The sequence below is a fragment of the Pseudophryne corroboree genome, chromosome 2 (genome assembly GCF_028390025.1).
Source record: "Pseudophryne corroboree isolate aPseCor3 chromosome 2, aPseCor3.hap2, whole genome shotgun sequence".
Lineage (NCBI taxonomy): Eukaryota > Metazoa > Chordata > Amphibia > Anura > Myobatrachidae > Pseudophryne > Pseudophryne corroboree.
This window is the reverse complement of record NC_086445.1, coordinates 261980917-262002569: the sequence shown is the minus strand read 5'-3', so window position 1 is coordinate 262002569 and position 21653 is coordinate 261980917. Positions and strand designations below refer to the sequence as shown.

Below are 21653 nucleotides of genomic sequence, written 5' to 3'. Positions count from 1 at the left end.
TTATGTGGAGAAAAGTCTCCAGACTTGATCACACTCCCTGGAAATTTTTTCCTTGTGTGACTGCTCCCCAGCCTCTCGGGCTGGCCTCCGTGGTCACCAGCATCCAATCCTGAATGCCGAATCTGCGGCCCTCTAGAAGATGAGCACTCTGTAACCACCACAGGAGAGACACCCTTGTCCTTGGATATAGGGTTATCCGCTGATGCATCTGAAGATGCGATCCGGACCATTTGTCCAGCAGATCCCACTGAAAAGTTCTTGCGTGAAATCTGCCGAATGGAATTGCTTCGTAGGAAGCCACCATTTTTACCAGGACCCTTGTGCAATGATGCACTGACACTTTTCCTGGTTTTAGGAGGTTCTTGACTAGCTCGGATAACTCCCTGGCTTTCTCTTCCGGGAGAAACACCTTTTTCTGGACTGTGTCCAGAATCATCCCTAGGCACAGCAGATGTGTCGTCAGGATCAGCTGCGATTTTGGAATATTTAGAATCCATCCGTGCTGTTGTAGCAGTATCCGAGATAGTGCTATTCCGACCTCCAACTGTTCCCTGGACTTTGCCCTTATCAGGAGATCGTCCAAGTAAGGGGTAATTAAGACGCCTTTTCTTCGAAGAAGAATCATCATTTCGGCCATTACCTTGGTAAAGACCCGGGGTGCCGTGGACAATCCAAACGGCAGCGTCTGAAACTGACAGTGACAGTTCTATACCACGAACCTGAGGTACCCTTAGTGAGAAGGGCAAATTTGGGACATGGAGGTAAGCATCCCTGATGTCCCGGGACACTATATAGTCCCCTTCTTCCTGGTTCGTTATCACTGCTCTGAGTGACTCCATCTTGATTTGAACCTTTGTAAGTGTTCAAATTTTTTTAGATTTAGAATAGGTCTCACCTAGCCTTCTGGCTTCAGTACCACAATATAGTGTGGAATAATACCCCTTTCCTTGTTGTAGGAGGGGTAATTTGATTATCACCTGCTGGGAATACATTTTGTGAATTTTTTCCCATACTGCCTCCTTGTCGGAGGGATACCTTGGTAAAGCAGACTTCAGGAGCCTGCGAGGGGGAAACGTTTCGACATTCCAATCTGTACCCCTGGGATACTACTTGTAGGATCCAGGGGTCCTGTACGGTCCCAGCGTCATGCTGAGAGCTTGGCAGAAGCGGTGGAAGGCTTCTGTTCCTGGGAATGGGCTGCCTGCTGCAGTCTTCTTCCCTTTCCTCTATCCCTGGGCAAATATGACTCTTATAGGGACGAAAGGACTGAGGCTGAAAAGACGGTGTCTTTTTCTGCAGAGATGTGACTTAGGGTAAAAACGGTGGATTTTCCAGCAGTTGCCGTGGCCACCAGGTCCGATGGACCGACCCCAAATAACTCCTCTTCCTTTATACGGCAATACACCTTTGTGCCGTTTGGAATCTGCATCACCTGACCACTGTCGTGTCCATAAACATCTTCTGGCAGATATGGACATCGCACTTACTCTTGATGCCAGAGTGCAAATATCCCTCTGTGCATCTCGCATATATAGAAATGCATCCTTTAAATGCTCTATAGTCAATAAAATACTGTCCCTGTCAAGGGTATCAATATTTTTAGTCAGGGAATCCGACCAAGCCACCCCAGCTCTGCACATCCAGGCTGAGGCGATCGCTGGTCGCAGTATAACACCAGTATGTGTGTATATACTTTTATATGATATTTTCCAGCCTCCTGTCAGCTGGCTCCTTGAGGACGGCCCTATCTATAGACGGTACCGCCACTTGTTTTGATAAGCGTGTGAGCGCCTTATCCACCCTAAGGGGTGTTTCCCAACGCGCCCTAACTTCTGGCGGGAAAGGGTATACCGCCAATAATTTTCTATCGGGGGGAACCCACGCATCATCACACACTTCATTTAATTTATCTGAATCAGGAAAAACTACAGGTAGTTTTTTCACATCCCACATAATACCCTCTTTTGTGGTACTTGTAGTATCAGAAATATGTAACACCTCCTTCATTGCCCTTAACGTGTGGCCCTAATAAGGAATACGTTTGTTTATTCACCGTCGACACTGGATTCAGTGTCCGTGTCTGTGTCTGTGTCGACCGACTAAGGTAAACGGGCGTTTTAAAACCCCTGACGGTGTTTTTGAGACGTCTGGACCGGTACTAATTGTTTGTCGGCCGTCTCATGTCGTCAACCGACCTTGCAGCGTGTTGACATTATCACGTAATTCCCTAAATAAGCCATCCATTCCGGTGTCGACTCCCTAGAGAGTGACATCACCATTACAGGCAATTGCTCCGCCTCCTCACCAACATCGTCCTCATACATGTCGACACACACGTACCGACACACAGCACACACACAGGGAATGCTCTGATAGAGGACAGGACCCACTAGCCCTTTGGAGAGACAGAGGGAGAGTTTGCCAGCACACACCAAAAAACGCTATAATTATATAGGGACAACCTTATATAAGTGTTTTCCCTTATAGCATCTTTTTATATATTTCTAACGCCAAATTAGTGCCCCCCTCTCTGTTTTAACCCTGTTTCTGTAGTGCAGTGCAGGGGAGAGCCTGGGAGCCTTCCCTCCAGCCTTTCTGTGAGGGAAAATGGCGCTGTGTGCTGAGGAGATAGGCCCCGCCCCTTTTTCGGCGGGCTCGTCTCCCGCTCTTCAACGGATTCTGGCAGGGGTTAAATATCTCCATATAGCCCCCGGAGGCTATATGTGAGGTATTTTTTGCCAAAAAATAGGTTTACATTGCCTCCCAGGGCGCCCCCCTCCCAGCGCCCTGCACCCTCAGTGACTGCCGTGTGCAGTGTGCTGAGAGCAATGGCGCACAGCTGCAGTGCTGTGCGCTACCTTAAGAAGACTGAGGAGTCTTCTGCCGCCGATTCTGGACCTTCTTCTCTTTTCAGCATCTGCAAGGGGGCCGGCGGCGAGGCTCCGGTGACCATCCAGGCTGTACCTGTGATCGTCCCTCTGGAGCTAATGTCCAGTAGCCAAAGAAGCCAATCCATCCTGCACGCAGGTGAGTTCACTTCTTCTCCCCTAAGTCCCTCGTTGCAGTGATCCTGTTGCCAGCAGGACTCACTGTAAAATAAAAAACCTAAGCTAAACTTTTCTAAGCAGCTCTTTAGGAGAGCCACCTAGATTGCACCCTTCTCGGCCGGGCACAAAAATCTAACTGAGGCTTGGAGGAGGGTCATAGGGGGAGGAGCCAGTGCACACCACCTGATCCTAAAGCTTTACTTTTTGTGCCCTGTCTCCTGCGGAGCCGCTATTCCCCATGGTCCTTTCAGGAACCCCAGCATCCACTAGGACGATAGAGAAAAGTCGACTTCCCAGCTGTTGCTGTGGATACTAGGTCCGAGAGACCGTCCCCAAACAATTCCTCACCCTTATAAGGCAAAACTTCCATGTGCCTTTTAGAATCAGCATCACCTGTCCACTGCCGAGTCCATAACACTCTCCTGGCAGAAATGGACATTGCATTAATTCTAGATGCCAGCCGGCAAATGTCCCTCTGTGCATCCATCATATATAAGACTACGTCTTTAATATGCTCTATGGTTAGCAAAATAGTGTCCCTGTCAAGGGAATCAATGTTATCAGACAGGGAGTCAGACCATGCGGCTGCAGCACTACACATCCATGCTGAAGCAATAGCAGGTCTTAGTATAGTACCTGAGTGTGTATACACAGACTTCATGATAGCCTCCTGCTTCCTATCTGCAGACTCCTTTAAGGCGGCCGTATCCTGAGAAGGCAGTGCCACCTTTTTTGATAAGCGTGTGAGCGCCTTGTCCACCTTAGGGGATGTCTCCCAGCGTAACCTATCCGTTGGCGGGAAAGGGTACGCCATCAGTAACCTCTTAGAAATCACTAGTTTCAAAATCTGGGGAACCCCACGCTTCTTCACACAATTCATTTAACTCATCAGATGGGGAAAAAGTCACTGGCTGCTTTTTCTCCCCAAACATAATACCCTTTTTTGTGGTAACCGGGTTAATGTCAGAAATGTGCAACACATTTTTCATTGCCGTAATCATACATCGGATGGCCCTTGTGGATTGTACATCTGTCTCATCCTCGTCAACACTGGAGTCAGACTCCGTGTCGACATCTGTGTCTGCCATCTGAGGTAGCGGGCGTTTTTGAGCCCCTGATGGCCTCTGAGATGCCTGGGCAGGCGCGGGCTGAGATGCCGGCTGTCCCAAAGCTGCGTCATCGAACCTTTTATGCAAGGAGTTGACACTGTCGGTTAATACCTTCCACATATCCATCCACTCAGGTGTCGGCCCCGCAGGGCCACTTATCGGCACCTGCTTCGCCTCCACGTAAGCGTCCTCCTCAAACATGTCGACACAGCCGTACCGACACACCGCACACACACACAGAGAATGCTCTGACTGAGGACAGGACCCCACAAAGTCCTTTGGGGAGACAGAGAGAGAGTATGCCAGCACACACCAGAGCGCTATATAACAGAGGGATATACACTATATACAAAGTGAATTTTCCCCCAATAGCTGCTTATGTCACAATATGCGCCTAAATTTATGTGCCCCCCCTCTCTTTTTTACCCTTTCTGTAGTGTATACTGCAGGGGAGAGCCTGGGGAGCGTCCTTCCAGCGGAGCTGTGAAGAGAAAATGGCGCTGGCTGTGCTGAGGAAGATAGCCCCGCCCCTTCAGCGGCGGGCTTCTCCCGCTTTTTTAATGAAAATTATGGCGGGGGATTATCCACATATACAGTTTAGAACTGTATTATGTGCAGTTTGCCATGTAAGGTATACTAATTGCAGCCCAGGGCGCCCCCCCCCCCCCCCCCCCAGCGCCCTGCACCCACCAGTGACCAGAGCGTGTGGTGTGCTGTGGGAGCAATGGCGCACAGCTGCAGTGCTGTGCGCTACCTTATTGAAGACCGGAGTCTTCAGTCGCCGATTTTCTCTGGTATCTTCCGTCTTCTGGCTCTGCAAGGGGGACGGCGGCGCGGCTCCGGGAACGGACGATCGAGGTCGGGCCCTGTGTTCGATCCCTCTGGAGCTAATGGTGTCCAGTAGCCTTAGAAGCACAAGCTAGCTGCACGCAGGTAGGTTTGCTTCTCTCCCCTTAGTCCCACGTAGCAGTGAGTCTGTTGCCAGCAGATCTCACTGAAAATGAAAAACCTAACAAATACTTTCTTTATAGTGAACTGAGGAGAGCCCACTAAGTGCATCCAGCTCTGGCCGGGCACAGATTCTAACTGAGGTCTGGAGGAGGGGCATAGAGGGAGGAGCCAGTGCACACCAGATGTAGTACCTAATCTTTCTTTAAAGAGTGCCCAGTCTCCTGCGGAGCCCGTCTATTCACCATGGTCCTTACGGAGTACCCAGCATCCACTAGGACGTCAGAGAAATAAGATTTTAAACCTACCGGTAAATCTTTTTCTCCTAGTCCGTAGAGGATGCTGGGGACTCTGTAAGGACCATGGGGATAGACGGGCTCCGCAGGAGACATGGGCACTAAGAAAGAACTTTAGGTATGGGTGTGCACTGGCTCCTCCCTCTATGCCCCTCATCCAGACCTCAGTTAGAGAAACTGTGCCCAGAGGAGACGGACAGTACGAGGAAAGGATTTTAGTTAATCTAAGGGCAAGAGTCTTATCAGCCCACACCATCCACACCGTATAACTTGGGATATACAAACCAGTTAACAGTATGAAACAACACAGCATCAGTCCGAGACTGAGGAAAACTGTAACATAACCCTTATGTAAGCAAAAACTATATACAAGTTTTGCAGAAGTAGTCCGCACTTGGGACGGGCGCCCAGCATCCCCTACGGACTAGGAGAAAAAGATTTACCGGTAGGTTTAAGATCTTATTTTCTCTTACGTCCTAGAGGATGCTGGGGACTCCGTAAGGACCATGGGGATTATACAAAGTCTCCCAAATGGGCGGGAGAGTGCGGATGACTCTGCAGCACCGATTGATCAAACATGAGGTCCTCCTCAGCCAGGGTATCAAACTTGTAGAATTTCGCAAAAGTGTTTGAACCCGACCAAGTAGCAGCTCGGCATAGCTGTAATGCCGAGACTCCTCGGGCAGCCGCCCAAGAAGAGCCCACTTTCCTGGTGGAATGGGCCCTTATTGATTTTGGTAACGGCAATCCACCGTAGAATGAGCCTGCTGAATCGTGTTACAGATCCAGCGAGCAATAGTCTGCTTGGAAGCAGGAGCGCCAACCTTGTCGGCTGCATACAGGATAAACAGTGCTTCTGTTTTCCTGACCCTAGCCATTCTGGCCACGTAAATTTTCAAAGCCCTGACCACATCAAGGGACTCGGAATCCTCCAAGTCTCGCGTAGCCACAAGCACCACAATAGGTTGGTTCATATGAAAAGACGAAACTACCTTTGGCAAGAATTGAGGACGGGTCTGCAATTCCGCTCTATCCATATGGAACACTAAATAGGGGCTTTTATGGGGCAAAGCCGCCAACTCCGACACTCGCCTAGCCGAAGCCAAGGCTAACAACATGACCACTTTCCAAGTGAGATATTTTAACTCCACCGTTTTAAGTGGTTCAAACCAGTGTGACTTAAGGAAACTCAACACCACGTTCAGGTCCCAAGGTGCCACTGGAGGTACAAAGGGAGGCTGAATATGCAGCACTCCCTTCACAAAAGTCTGTACTTCTGGGAGAGAAGCCAATTCCTTCTGAAAGAAAATGGATAGGGCCAAAATCTGAACCTTAATGGAGCCTAATTTTAGGCCCAAATTCACTCCAGTCTGTAGGAAGTGAAGGAAACGGCCCAGATGGAATTCTTCCGTAGGAGCATTCCTGGCCTCACACCAAGAAACATACTTCCGCCATATATGGTGATAATGCTTAGCTGTCACGTCCTTCCTAGCCTTTATCAGAGTAGGAATGACCTCATCCGGAATGCCCTTTTCCGCTAGGATCCGGCGTTCAACCGCCATGCCGTCAAACGCAGCCGCGGTAAGTCTTGGAACAGACAGGGCCCCTGTTGTAACAGGTCCTGTCTTAGAGGAAGAGGCCACGGATCTTCTGTGAGCATTTCCTGCAGATCCGGATACCAGGCCCTTCGCGGCCAGTCTGGAACAATGAGAATTGTCTGTACTCCTCTTTTTCTTATGATTCTCAACACTTTGGGGATGAGAGGAAGAGGAGGAAACACATAGACCGACTGGAACACCCACGGTGTCACCAGGGCGTCCACTGCCACCGCCTGAGGGTCTCTTGACCTGGCGCAATACCTCTGTAGTTTTTTGTTGAGGCGGGACGCCATCGTCTATCTGGGGCAGTCCCCACTGACTTGCAATCTGTGCGAAGACTTCCTGATGAAGTCCCCACTCTCCTGGATGTAGATCGTGTCTGCTGAGGAAGTCTGCTTCCCAGTTGTCCACTCCCGGAATGAACACTGCTGACAGTGCGCTTACATGATTTTCCGCCCAGCGAAGAGTCCTGGTGGCTTCCACCATTGCCACTCTGCTCCTTGTGCCACTTTGGCGGTTTACATGAGCCACTGTGGTGATGTTGTCTGACTGAATCAGAACCGGTAGGTCGCGAAGCAAAGTCTCCGCTTGACGAAGGGCTTTGTATATGGCCCTCAGCTCCAGGACATTGATGTGAAGACAAGTCTCCTGGCTTGACCAAAGACCTTGGAAGTTTCTTCCCTGTGTGACTGCTCCCCAACCTCGGAGGCTCGCGTCCGTGGTTACCAGAATCCAGTCCTGAATGGCGAACCTGCGACCCTCTAGAAGGTGAGCACTCTGTAGCCACCACAGGAGAGACACCCTTGCCCTGGGGGACAGGGTGATCAACTGACGAATCTGTAGATGTGACCCGGACCACTTGTCCAGTAGGTCCCATTGGAAGGTCCTCGCATGGAACCTGCCGAAGGGAATGGCCTCGTAAGATGCCACCATCTTCCTAGGACTCAAGTGCAGTGATGCACTGACACCTGTTTTGGCTTCAATAGGTCCCTGACCAGAGTCATGAGTTCCTGGGCCTTTTCTATCGGAAGATAAACCCTTTTCTGGTCCGTATCCAGAATCATGCCTAAGAAGGTCAAACGAGTCGTAGGAACTAACTGCGACTTCGAGATATTGAGAATCCAGCCGTGTTGTTTTAACACCTTCAGTGAAAGTGACACGCTGTTCAACAACTGCTCTCGTGATCTCGCTTTTATGAGGAGATCGTCCAAGTACGGGATAATTGTGACACCCTGCTTGCGCAGAAGCACCATCATTTCCGCCATTACCTTGGTGAAAATCCTCGGGGCCGTGGAAAGCCCAAACGGCAACGTCTGAAATTGGTAATGACGATCCTGTACCGCAAATCTCAGGTACGCCTGATGAGGTGGATATATGGGAACATGAAGGTATGCATCCTTTATGTCCAGGGATACCATAAAATCCCCCCCTTCTAGGCTGGCGATGACCGCTCTGAGCGATTCCATCTTGAACTGGAACCTTTTCAAGTATAGGTTCAAGGATTTTAAATTTAAAATGGGTCTGACCGAACCGTCCGGTTTCGGGACTACAAATAGAGTTGAGTAATACCCCCTCCCTTGTTGAAGCAGGGGAGCTTTGACCACCACCTGTTGAAGACACAATTTGTGAATCGCATTTAAAACTATCTCCCTTTCTGGGGGAGAAGCTGGTAGGGCCGATTTGAAAAACCGGCAAGGAGGCACCTCTTCAAATTCTAGCTTGTAACCCTGGGAAACAATTTCTATTGCCCAGGGATCCACCTGTGAGTGAACCCAGATGTGGCTGAAAAGTTGAAGACGTGCCCCCACTGGGCACATACTCACATACTCACCCGGCTTCTATCTTTCGGCTCTGCGAGGAGGACGGTGGCGCGGCTCTGGGACGAACGGCGAGGGTGAGACCTGCGTTCCGTTCCCTCTGGAGCTAATGGTGTCCAGTAGCCTAAGAAACAGAGCCTGACATTAAAGTAGGTCTGTTTCTCTCTCCTCAGTCCCTCGATGCAGGGATTCTGTTGCCAGCAGGCTCCCTGAAAATAAAAAACCTAACAAAATACTTTCTTTTCAGAAAACTCAGGAGATCTCCCTGTAATGCACCCAGTCTCCTCTGGGCACAGTAATAAACTGAGGTCTGGAGGAGGGGCATAGAGGGAGGAGCCAGTGCACACCCATACCTAAAGTTCTTTCTTAGTGCCCATGTCTCCTGCGGAGCCCGTCTATCCCCATGGTCCTTACGGAGTCCCCAGCGTCCTCTAGGACGTAAGAGAAAAGTTAGTATATAAAATGATATTTAAATTAATCACTGAGGTCACAAACCCCTATTGCGTTGGTAGGCTGTATTTACACTAAATGGCTGCCACTACTGAGTGCTGGAGATGGAATTACTGGAACATTATAAAAAAAAATGTTAAACAAAAATTACTTTTTGAAATATTTTATGACAGATGTATGAATAAAATAAAGATATTTATTTAAATCTTTAGTGCATGCTCCAACCAATCATGATTTTCAACTTTGCTGGCAATGGCAATTAGCAATGTCATTTCAGTGAAGGCTGTAAATGACAGGCTTACGAAAGGGGCTTTCAATCTTCACACAGTTTTCTCTTATTGTTTTGTATAATTTCTCCTATCACTACTACAAATAATACAACTTTAACTACCCGCCTTCCATCTGTGTTTTCAGAAGGAGAGCAGTTTAGATATGTTACACTTGGGTACAACACGTCTCAGCTCTTCATTAAATAGAGATTAATCCAAAGAGCCATTCTGTGTCATTTCCAAGGGCAAGAAAAATAACCTAGGACACAAAGGGGGTAATTCAGAGTTGATCGCAGCAGCATATTTCTTAGCAGTTGGGCAAAACCATGTGCACTGCATGTGTGGCAGATATAACATTTGCAGAGAGTTAGATTTGGGTGGGTCATTTTGTTACTGTGCAGGGTAAATACTGGCTGCTTTATTTTTACACTGCAATTTAGAATTCAGTTTGAACACACCCCACTCAAATCTTACTCCGTCTGCACGTTATATCTGCCTCCCCTGCAGTGCACATGGTTTTGCCCAACTGCTTACAATTTGCTGCTGCGATCAACTCTGAATTAGGCCCAAAGGCTGTACGTTTTAAGTTATAGCGGCAAAGCAGTTCCTGTTGACAGTGCATTTTTTTTAAGCTACCAAGGAGCACTTTCAAAGAAATTCCCTTTTGACATGCAAAGTGTCACCTTTTTCTCCAGGTCTGCGGTTTGAAAGGTGAGGATGAATTTTTTAACATGATCTTTCCGTAACTGATCAATACTCCGTGCATCTATAGCTCTTGCCAAGAATTCATCAACTTCATCTTCAGGATTTAGAGCTTCCTGTGTGTTTCTGCTGCAAAAAGCAAAAGGAAGAAAACAAACTGGTGTGAGGTCTATGGCTGCGTGCAGATGGCCACATTGTATGTGATCGCTTCCTCAATGATTAGGGGGCTACTATTGTGGTGGGAAGGTGGCCGCTAGCTGTCATCTTTGGTAATACCCAATATACAACCGATTATCATTGCAGCCATTTCTTAACAAATTCCTGTGGTATTTACTATGTCTTGGGGTTGCAGTATGACACATATGAAGAGTGTTAGTAACGCAAAGAACACAGCCAGCTTGTTATCCACCAAAGATAGAACAAGTGTAGGGGGATTTGTGTTGGTCTGTAGAAAATTAAAATAAATAGTTATGTCTTCTACTTACTTGTCTTTGCTAGATTCATCAATGCCCTGAGAAGAGAGAGAACAAAATTAGAGACGTATGTCACTTTAGAACTACCAGCCTCATGTTAATGCATATACATTATGTAGGCATATAGTTGGTGGCCCCTCAAACCTTTTTACCATTACACAAGGACTAACTTACATCTGCCTCCAAAAAGTAGAGTGTACCTTTCTCAGGAATCCAACATAAGAAAGACAATGCTTAATCTTTATATTTGCTCTGCTATTCTCTGTTGTGTGGGGTTTTCTTGCATCTGTAAAATTTCAGAGCTTTGGGCCTAAGTCAGTAAAGATTGCAAATTCTGCTAATTATAAGAATTTGCAATCCTTCTGAACGCATGCTGGGGGCCACCCATCACAGGGCAAGGCCGCCCAGCATGCCGACTGCCGCCTCCCCCCCTCAATCAAGCAAAACTTGCGTTCACATCGCAATTTCCGCTTGATAGCAGAAATGAAGGTTGCCTCCGTCCGGCTGCCTCCACCACCACTATGCTCCGTCTCCGCCTAGGAAACAGAGCATTGCCACCCCCACCCCACCTCTGCCTGATTGACAGACAGAGGCGATAAGCTGCAGCTCATGCTGGCTAATAGGATAAATATCATTACCCACGGCAGGGAGCTTGTTTCAAACATCTTTAAGAACTAACCACAGATCTAATCATGATAGTGTCACTATAATGTACAAAACACAGAACTTTAGATATTGCAAGAGCAAGTTAAACTACTGTATTATAGCATTATTGAATACAACTCACAATAACAGAACACAAAGCCAAATTCACCATTTCCTGTCTTTTTCACGTCTGTGACTTTATTTGAATATTCAACTTTTTGTGGGATCCTATTGATTACATTTGATTTTTTTTAACATGACTTAAATAAAGATATCCTTTTAATCTGTTTTTCCCAGTATGTAGCACATATGAGAAACTAAATTTTCTTAAGTACTTTTATTACTCCAGCAGTATCATGTCTATCCTAAGAGAATATGAAATAAAAGAATGTGTAAAAAATAATAAAAAACATTAGAAGCTGTAGAATTGGAACACTTGCTCAATCACAATTTGACATTAAAACCTGGGCGGAATTTTTTATTACAATATATATACTGTATGTGTTGGTGCTTTGTACCTAATAAATGGCGTACCAATAATTTGCCAGCACACTATATTCTTTGATGTTGGGAGAGTTTCACGCCACCTGAAATAGTGTTGTAAAAGGAGTTCTCAGGTTTTTCGCTGATCATACACATTTTTGAATAGCATTGTTTAAAAGTTTTATGTAAGGTTTGGTGATAAAGAGTGGCAATATCTAGCCAGGGTAAGTATATTTTTTTATAGTGTGATCCAGGAAAGCGGCGTTTCATTTCAGTCAAGTAACTCAACATAAAAAAGTGAAACCTCTATTAGAGCGAGGGCTCTCTTGCCTTCATACACTTGTGATATAATTACTAGTAACATCTTTCTGACATTAGCTACATTACTGTCAAGCTGGCGAGATAGCGCACATTGGAGGTTTGTTAGCAGTTGGGCAAAACCATGGGGGTCATTCCGAGTTGATCGTAGCTGTGCCAAATTTAGCACAGCTATGATCATGTTTCCAGACATGCGGGGGTACGCCCAGCACAGGGCTAGCCCGCCCGCATATGTCTGTCCGTCCCCGCCCCCCGTGCTATGGGCCTAATTCAGAGTTGATCAAAGCAGCAAATTTGTTAGTAGTTGGGCAAAACCATGTGCACTGCAGGGGGGGCAGATATAACATTTGCAGAGAGAGTTAGATTTGGGTGGGTTATATTGTTTCTGTGCAGGGTAAATACTGTCTGCTTTATTTTTACACTGCAATTTCGATTTCAGTTTGAACACACCCCACCCAAATCTAACTCTCTCTGCACATGTTATATCTGCCCCCCCTGCAGTGCACATAGTTTTGCCCAACTGCTAACACATTTGCTGCTTTGATCAACTCTGAATTAGGCCCATAGCACGGTGCAGCAATTACTGTCTCAGCAGACCCTGCAGCAGCACTACAAGCCCATCTTAGAAATGTACTGAATTTGATTATACTGTATTTATTCTGCATTTTAAATACTTCTCTTCAATTAATATTAACTTATAACACCAGAATAATAAGAATGGATGGTAAGAAAAATTATCACTATGTAAAAAGAAGAAATTTTATGGTGAAAAAATGGGGACATGTAAAGGGACATACTGAATTACCTAGAAATTAATGAAAGTTGGCTATTATGGAAATCTAAAGCTAAGTACACACTGAGCAATGTCATCTGATCTGGCGTATAGTACCGACATATCGCTCAATTTGGCGCATATCGGGCAGTGTGTATGCGGGTTCCCGTGGTCACTAGAAACATCATCACACCATGTTGCACACATGCTAATGAAGAACAGTGATCGTTCCGTTCTTCATCAACATCGCTCAATGGGGGTAATTCTGAGTTGATCGCAGCAGGATCTTTGTTAGCAGTTGGGCAAAACCATGTGCACTGTAGGGGAGGCAGATATAACAAGTGCAGAGAGAGATAGATTTGGGTGTGGCGAGTTCAATCTGCAATCTAAATTGCAGTGTAAACATAAAGCAGCCAGTATTTACCCTGCACAGAAACAAAATAATCCACCCAAATCTAACTCACTCTGCAAATGTTATATCTGCCCCCCCTGCAGTGCACATGGTTTTGCCCAACTGCTAAAAAATTTCCTGCTGCGATCAACTTGGAATTACCCCCAATGTGTACCCAGGTTCCGATATATCGACCTGTCAGGCGACTGGGAACAAGTCACTCATAATTGTAAGCCCTGTAAATGCCTCTTCTGCTGCTTTATGTAAAGGCTGTGCATGTTTATACCATCTATAGCTGAGAAGTTGCTCAAGTATAATATACAGTAAATAGTGTCAAATGTTGTATAAGATTTTACTATTTGTTTTGTCTACAGAAACAATAAGTGTGATGAAAATAGCTGATCATTAAAGCACTCGTACAGACTTTGAGCAATTAGTCACGTCTAGTTTATAAATAACTCCCTCACACACATCTGCTCTCAGAACATGTATAGTGTACTATATCACAGGAAACAATTAAAAACCTTGATTATTTTGGTGAGTCATCTAGAAGTGATGTCACGTTTGGCACAGCAGAAACGGAGGACTGTTTGTAAACAGGACACTGACATAGGCCAGATCTGGGGCAGTTCATGTGTAGCACCTCAGTGCTTGCTGCACTACAGCTACGAGTTATACAAAATAGATTAGGACATTGAGACAATAGAGAGACAATAAAGCGGGACAATGACAGATCAACACAGGGAGTCTGGATGCAGCTTTCATTTTGATTATTTGTCACATTACACATGTCTACAGAAAGTGAAACAAAATGGAGATAGTGACACGGTACTAATAAAATAAGTAAAAAAAACATGGGGTAAGCCATATTACAGGCTATAGCAAAATGATATTTCTACAATTCTGTACAGTACACTTGGTAAAGTGCAAAGTAGATTCCCTGCAAGAGAGCATCCTCTGCAGGTCTGGGAGCATGTAGAGATTTCTGGTGGCAGCAGTCACTGTAGAAGTCCAGATATGCGGCCCCTATGTGAGTGTTTGCGCAAAGGTTTTCCAATCCCTTAAACACAGAAACCTAGGTAAAAAATACTTTACCTACAAATCAATAGTGTCCATAGATTGGAAGAAGGGTGTTCTATTAACAAACTTACACAAAGGAGGAGGGAGGCTGTGCCTTATATATGCCACCAGTATGTGGCCTAAGATATACCTGGAAACTTTAAGCCAATGATAGGGGGAATTATGAAGCAAAAAGATAATTGAATCTAGAGGAATGCTGTAATATAGAAATGTAAATGCATATTGCCACATAGGCCTTCACCTTTGGCACCTTCCAGAAAACATAATGATTGTCTCCAGCACAGAATCTAATCATCTAGAATATTTTATGCAGCCTTAGTGGGTCTAATGCCCTGCGGTATGGTCCTCAATGTGGATTGTACAAAGAGAGGCTGACACTGCAGAGGATAAGCACAGCATCGCTGTTATATAGCCCCCATTGTCTGTCATCAGGACTGTAAGCGCCACCTTGGGCCTCTAACTGCTTGCACCTCACAGTGAAAAACTGCTCAACTGGATAAGCTATTATTTCTGCTCCTAACTGACACCAACCTGGAGGTCTTAGATGTGTGCTCTTCTCACAGGCAGGGCCGTTATTTACCAGACTTACTAATATTGTGGTGTAAGGACTGTATCTCCTGGCTCTCTCACCTTGGGTTCAACACAGATGGATGCTGACCCTCCTGCAATTTTTCTTTTAACGTCATCTGACTAGGTTCTTTTGCACACCACTAAAAACGTGGACGCATGCTTATTACATTTTTCCATTACATCTATGTGATTAATGGAATAAAAGAGATGAACAAAGCAACACTTTTGCTGGAACTTCAACCATAATCATTGTGCTTCTTAACAACAGGATGCAGTACTAAGACACAGACCAGACATCTGCAGACAGACCTTTGGTACAAGACATAGTGTGCACAAATTTGCAATATTACACAAACGTATTCCCCAAATGTGTAATTCTCCTGCTGTTTACATGCACTAGTATGTATCCTGACAACCAAGTATGCATGTATGGTAGCTATGCAACTCCTTCAAGCAAGATAACGCCTCCTGCTGCCATCAGCCATATCGTAGAGTACATGTGTAGGCTGCACTTTCCATTCCTCTCTATTAAATAGCATTGCATGGACTGAGTGCCTTGCACAGCTGCATATACTGTATACAAACAAATCCAGCTCCGAAGGATGGGCCGTTATATAGCCCAAAAGTGTTCTTTTTATTTGTGCATATCTGGAAAAAACACTCAGAACATTACAAAAGACTCGGGGAGATTCAAAGATGGACGCTAATAGCATCGCTGCTACGTCTTTAGACGCAGTAGCAACGCTAAAATATGCTACTGCAGCAGGAGGCATCTGAGGTCTAAAGATGGTCTACTGCCGGCATTGTAGATCTGAGTGCTGCGTCCGAAGACACAGTATCGGGTCACCATTGTAAGATACAGACATTGGCCTTGACACTTCCAGAAAATGGAGAGGACCCCCCTGTTTTTGGGAACAATGCCCAGCGCCACCTCCTCCCTGCCCCCAAACAACCACAGCCTGTCAATCTGGCTGTGGCTTAGGGGACAATGCAAGTGAGGACGCAGGACCCGTTCTGCACGTGCACACAACGGGTCATGCGCAGTCCACCCATCGGAATTGTACGCCAACCATCGGGTTAGTGTGCAACTCTGAAACAGGCCCTCAGTTCACTGATAATCATGTATTGTGCTGAATTTATTTTTTCAATCTACAAAATAAAAAGGAAAACCTTGCTCAATTTTAAGGTACAAATTCTTCTAAGAGATTTCTGAATTCTCTAGGATCCACAGTTAATGGAATCTGCCTTGTTAGGCAGTTATAGAAGATAGGAAGAGTGCTGTAACATAGGTAGATGCTAGTGACCTCCCTTTTATACCTAGTACACCTCACACTCAGTAATGTTCCATGCAACTGTATCTACAGAATACTAACATTTCTGAAAGGGGTTTGATTATATATATTTAGAAAAAAAAAGAATCTCTATTGATACCTCCCTGCTAGAAAAGCCTTTTTGCTCCTTCCCAAGAGGTAGAGCACCTGGATTTAAAAAGATACAGAATTGATCTTACAAAGTTAAAGATCGTGCATCAGACTTAAGTAACAGTGCTGAATTGAGGATGAACGGATTATCAGAGCAGCCAATGGAAACTCTGCTTCTCCTGACAATTCTACCGTGAATGAGGAGGACATGTTAAAAATGCATTTAGTTCATAGAAACATAGAATTTGACGGCAAATAAGAACCACTTGGCCCATCTTGTCTGCCACTTTTGTTAATCCTTTAGGCAATCTCAAACCCTTTTGAACTTAAAGGCCCATATAGGGGGTAATTCCAAGTTGATTGCAGCAGGATTTTTGATAGCAATTGGGCAAAACCATGTGCACTGCAGGGGAGGCAGATATAACATGTGCAGAAAGAGTTAGGTTTGGGTGGGTTATTTTAATTCTGTGCAGGGTAAATACTGGCTGCTTTATTTTTACACTACAAATTAGATTGCAGATTTAACTCACCACACCCAAATCTAACTCTCTCTGCACATGTTATATCTGCCTCCCCTGCAGTGCACATAGTTTTGCCCAACTGCTAAAAAAATTCCTGCTGCGATCAACTTGGAATTACCCCCATAGACGGGAGAGATGTGTGCTGAGCGAACCGCTCAGCACACATCTCTCCCGCCGCTCAGCACAGGGGGATCGGTCATTTAACCCAGCGGGTGAAATGAGCGGCGTGCTAGATTGGCCTGCATGCACCGGCGATAGCGATGTGCGGGGCCGCGCATCGCTATTGCTGAGGGGGGTACACACGAGTGATCTGTGCTTAAAATCTAAGCAATCTAGTCAGATTGTTTAGATTTTAAGCATGGATCTCTCCGTGAGTACCCCCCTTTAGGGGCAGATTTATTAAGCCTGGTGAAGTGATGAAGTGGAAGGTGATCAAGCACCAGCCAGTCAGCTCATGTCAATTTTCAAACCCAGCCTTTGACATGTCAGTTAGGAGGTGATTGGCTAGCACTTTATCACCTTCCACTTTATCACTTCACCAGGCTTAATAAATCTGTCCTTAGTTCTTTGCAAGGATATTCATATGCCTATCCCAAGCAAGTTTAAATGGCTCTACTGACTTAGCCTCTACCACAAGGCTATTCCACTTATCCACTACCCTTTCTGTGAAGTAATTTTTCCTTAAATTTCCCCTGAACCTACCTCCCTCCATTTTCAGTGCATGTCCTCGAGATCTAATACTTTTCTTCCTTTGAAGAATGTTTCCCTGCTGTACTTTGATAAAACCCTTGATATATTTGAAAGTTGCTATCATCTCCCCCCTTTCCGTTCTCTGCTCCATACTATACATGTTAAGATCTTTTGTCTTTCCTGGTAAGTTTTGTGATGAAGGCAATGCACCATTTTAGTTGCACTTCTTTAAAGTCTTTCATGTATTTACACCCTTATGGAGATGTGGTCTCTAGAACTGGACACAGTATTCCAGATGAGGCTGTACCAATGACCTATACAGTGGCATTATTACTTATTTTTCCTGTTACTGATTCCTCTCCCTATGCAACTAAGCATCTGTCTTGCCTTTCTCATTAGTTAGTTACATTGCTTACCTGCATTTAAGTCACCTGAAACAGCGACTCCTAGATCCCTTTTCCTCCTCAATTGTTCCCATTATAATACCCTTGATACTATATTGAGCCTTTGGGTTTTGAGACCCAAGTGCACGATTCCCAAGGGCACAGTAAGAAAATTGCAAAGGACAGTCTTAATTTTTAGTGACAAATTGTTTATTATTATTATTATAATTATTATTATTATAATTAATAATAACAGTTACTTGTATAGAGCCAGCATATTGTGCTTTGCATTTTGAAACAAAATAGCAATAAAACAAGACTGGGTAATAACAGACAGACAGAGAGAGGGGTAAAAGGGTCCTGCTCTCAAGCTTACAATCTAAAGGGAAATAAGTGCTACATATTGCATATCGGTCAAGCCAGATTGCAGAAGTTCTTGGTGTGCTGTATGATCCAGTTTCACAGGAATGTGGGCCTAGGGTCAGCGGCAGTGGTGCAAGTAGTAATTTTCCCTTAGTGGTACGGATAGTAAAAATGGGCGTGGTCACGTGTCATGAGGGGGCGTGATCACATGAAACTAGGGGAGTGGCTACATGACAATAGGGGCATGGCCACATTATGCCACACACCGTAATGCTCATTACACATTATGCCACACACCGTAATGCTTATTCCACATTATGCCACACACCGTAATGCCTTACATATTATAGCACACACAGTTATGCTACTGACACCATTTTATCTCCCACACAGGAAAATGCTCCAGCGGTGGGCTGGTGGTACACACATTTCTTAATGGTACTCCGTACCACCCTACTTTCAGCACTGGTAAGCAGTATGTGAAAGCGAAGTAAGAAACACTATGTAAAGTTATGTGTGGACTGTAGAGAGGGGATGTAATTGGGTAGGACAGCTCAGTGGCTTCATTAGTGGCTTGGTGTCACCCTCAGGGGGTGACACCAAGATGTCGGCTAATCCTCCCTCAGTGACTGGAAGCCGGGTGCTGGACTGTGACATCATCATGTAGCGCCTGGCTCCTGTCATTGAGGAGGATCTGGCAGTACAGGCAGTCTCTGGGGCAGCCCAAGCAGGGCATGCCCCCGGAGTGCTGGCAACGGGGGGCGTGCTGCAAGGCCACGCCCATCCCATGAAGCCCCCCAGACTGCTGTAAACAGCTTCCCTCTCCAGGCTATTTAATTGCACTGGGTGTCACCAACCCCCGATGTTGCCACTTGAATAGCTTATGGAGGTTAAGTAGTTTACAGTCGTTGGAACCTATTCCCAACAATTCTGCTAATCCGAGTAAGTAGGCAGGGTGAAATCTAGCATGAGAATAGCAAGATAAATATCTCTGGAAACTAAAACTGGGACAACAGTCGTGGAAAATAGAGACACATGGGAGCGCTACAGGTCAGCACATAACTGACACTACACATCTGTCACTAGAGTGTTTATTTTACAGCTCTACATCTGATGTTCTGAAGATAGGAGCTTTTATGTGCTCAGACCTTATAAACAATTCTAGGACCAGCAGCCTCCCTTTAGTTTATTCTAGAAGAGATGACAATGGTTAAAATACCTCAACTCCACATGTACATGCTGTTATTTGATTTGTCCAAATTAAACAGCTGAAGTCTAACGTGTTTTCAATAGACAGTCTTTAGGGTATCTATGACAAGGCTGCATCATTCCTTTAGGATTGATCTGACAGAAAAAGGCATGTTAGCTGAGAGTTGCTTGCCCCTTGGCACGTCTCATTAGTCAGATCCCACAGGAGGCACTCTGACAAGCTATTTAATTAAGTGTTTCTGCAAGAGGAGCTGTGCGTCCCTGTGTCGTTGCTGCCTACCCTCACCGGGAGGCCTCTCTCACGCTCAGTCCTTGGGAAAGTCAGCAATCTGTGTGAGGTTAAAGAATCCCGCAGCTTCACTGTCACATCACTTATAATAAGACTGCACATTCCTCTTGATTCGCTGCAGCCTGTATGCCTAATTCACTGGTATGCTTAAAGGTTTGTTGAGAAAATAGATCCCTGGCAAGATTCCTTACTCAAACGTTGTTGCCTGCAATTCCAAGCAAGAGTTTTGCACAATAACTTCTCCTGTTGGTGGTATTGTACAGATTATGGATTTGGGTCCAGTATATAGGCTGAAATATAATAGCCAGTGAGATGCGAGCAGCGACAAGATTTAAAGCGGCAATTTGTTTTAAGACATAAACAACCTGCTTCTGCCATATAAAAAAAAAATGCTGCTTTAAATCTAGCAGCAGCATTGCCAAAATCTTGCATGCTATGACATATGAGCCTTAGGGGGACATGTACTAAGTAGTGATAAAAGTGGAGAAGTTGCCCATGACAACCAATCAGCTGCTCTGTATACTTTTATAGTTTGCAAATTATAAATATTACGTCAATGCTGATTGGTTGCCATGAGCAACTTCTCCACTGGCTCACTTCTCCACTTTTATCACTGCTTAGTACATGTCCCCCATAGTCTCACTAATGAACAGGCCTCTGCCTAAAAGAAAAAAGCCACAGCTATTTGCTGAAATACTCTGTGCTGGCGCAGTCATTCTGATGATCTGACTGGGCAAAGGTTATTCTACCCTTGCTTACGTTAAAACTTGGAACAGCTGGATGAACAAAAAATTAAGGAGGAAAAGTAAAGTCTACAAGTTTGTAAAAAATGCTGACTCTATCCTGCAGCGATTATATAGTTTGGCCTTTAAAAATATTGTCGCTTTAAAGGTGGGTACACACTAGGCGATGTGCTCTGTGAGCAACATCTCCTAGAGTTTCCTGGGCCGGGCCGCCCGGCAGAGGGCATACACACTGTGCGATATCACTGATATTGAACAGTGACTTCATGCCGCGGCCGGACGGATTATGCAGCTTTGATTCCAAATTGAGCTGCAGGAATGGCCGAGACCGAGGGTTGTTAACGGCCCGCGGGGCTGCGCATCACTCGTCGGCAGCAGCATACACACTGGGCGATACAGTAAACTATATCGCTCAGGAGGGGGAAAATGAGGGATACAGGACCCGATTCAGACCTGATCACTGTTGTGCGAAATCGCACAGTGGCCAATTATTGATTGACTGCACATGCGTATGCACCACAATGCGCAGGCACATCGCCAAAGTGACAGGATGGTGCAAACATTTTGATCGTCTGGGCGTTAGCAAGGTGATTGACAGGAAGAGAACGTTTGTGGGTAGTAATTGGCCATTTTCTGGGAGTGTCAGGAAAAATGCTGGCGTTCCCAAGCTTTTTCAGGGCAGGTGCGTGACGTCAGCTCCAAACCCAAACAGCCTATTTGTATCGCACTACTGGAGTAAGTCCTGAGCTACGCACAGACTGCATAGTATGGAAAAATCATAAGATGGTGAGCGAGTTGCGAATGGATTTGCAGATGTCCGCTGTGTGGCGGAATTTTGGCACGCCGTACACATGCAATCGCACACTTGCACGGAGCAGGTTTTCACTCTCCATGGGCAGCTGCTATCTGATCGCAGACCACTGTAAAAACGCACAGCAGCGATCAGGTCTAAATTGGGCCCATAGTTCACTATTTCGCTAAGTATGTACCCACCTTTAATCTGGTCGGGGAAAAGAAAAAAAGAAAAAGACTAAAGAACAATAATTTATCACTGCTTGTAATATTA

The 21653-nt window shown here is 45.5% G+C and overlaps 1 protein-coding gene across 2 annotated transcripts in view; it reads right to left on the bottom strand.

The window, feature by feature from the left end:
- ADCY6 (adenylate cyclase 6) overlaps positions 1-21653 on the bottom strand; it is a 421005-nt gene that overhangs the window by 99695 nt on the left and 299657 nt on the right. For both annotated transcript variants that reach the window (XM_063952744.1, XM_063952743.1), the window contains exons 11-12: positions 10722-10747; positions 10218-10365 (exon numbers count right to left, since the gene is read on the bottom strand). In XM_063952744.1, coding sequence (XP_063808814.1) covers positions 10218-10365; positions 10722-10747 — 174 coding nt within the window. The remainder of the gene's footprint in view (positions 1-10217; positions 10366-10721; positions 10748-21653) is intronic.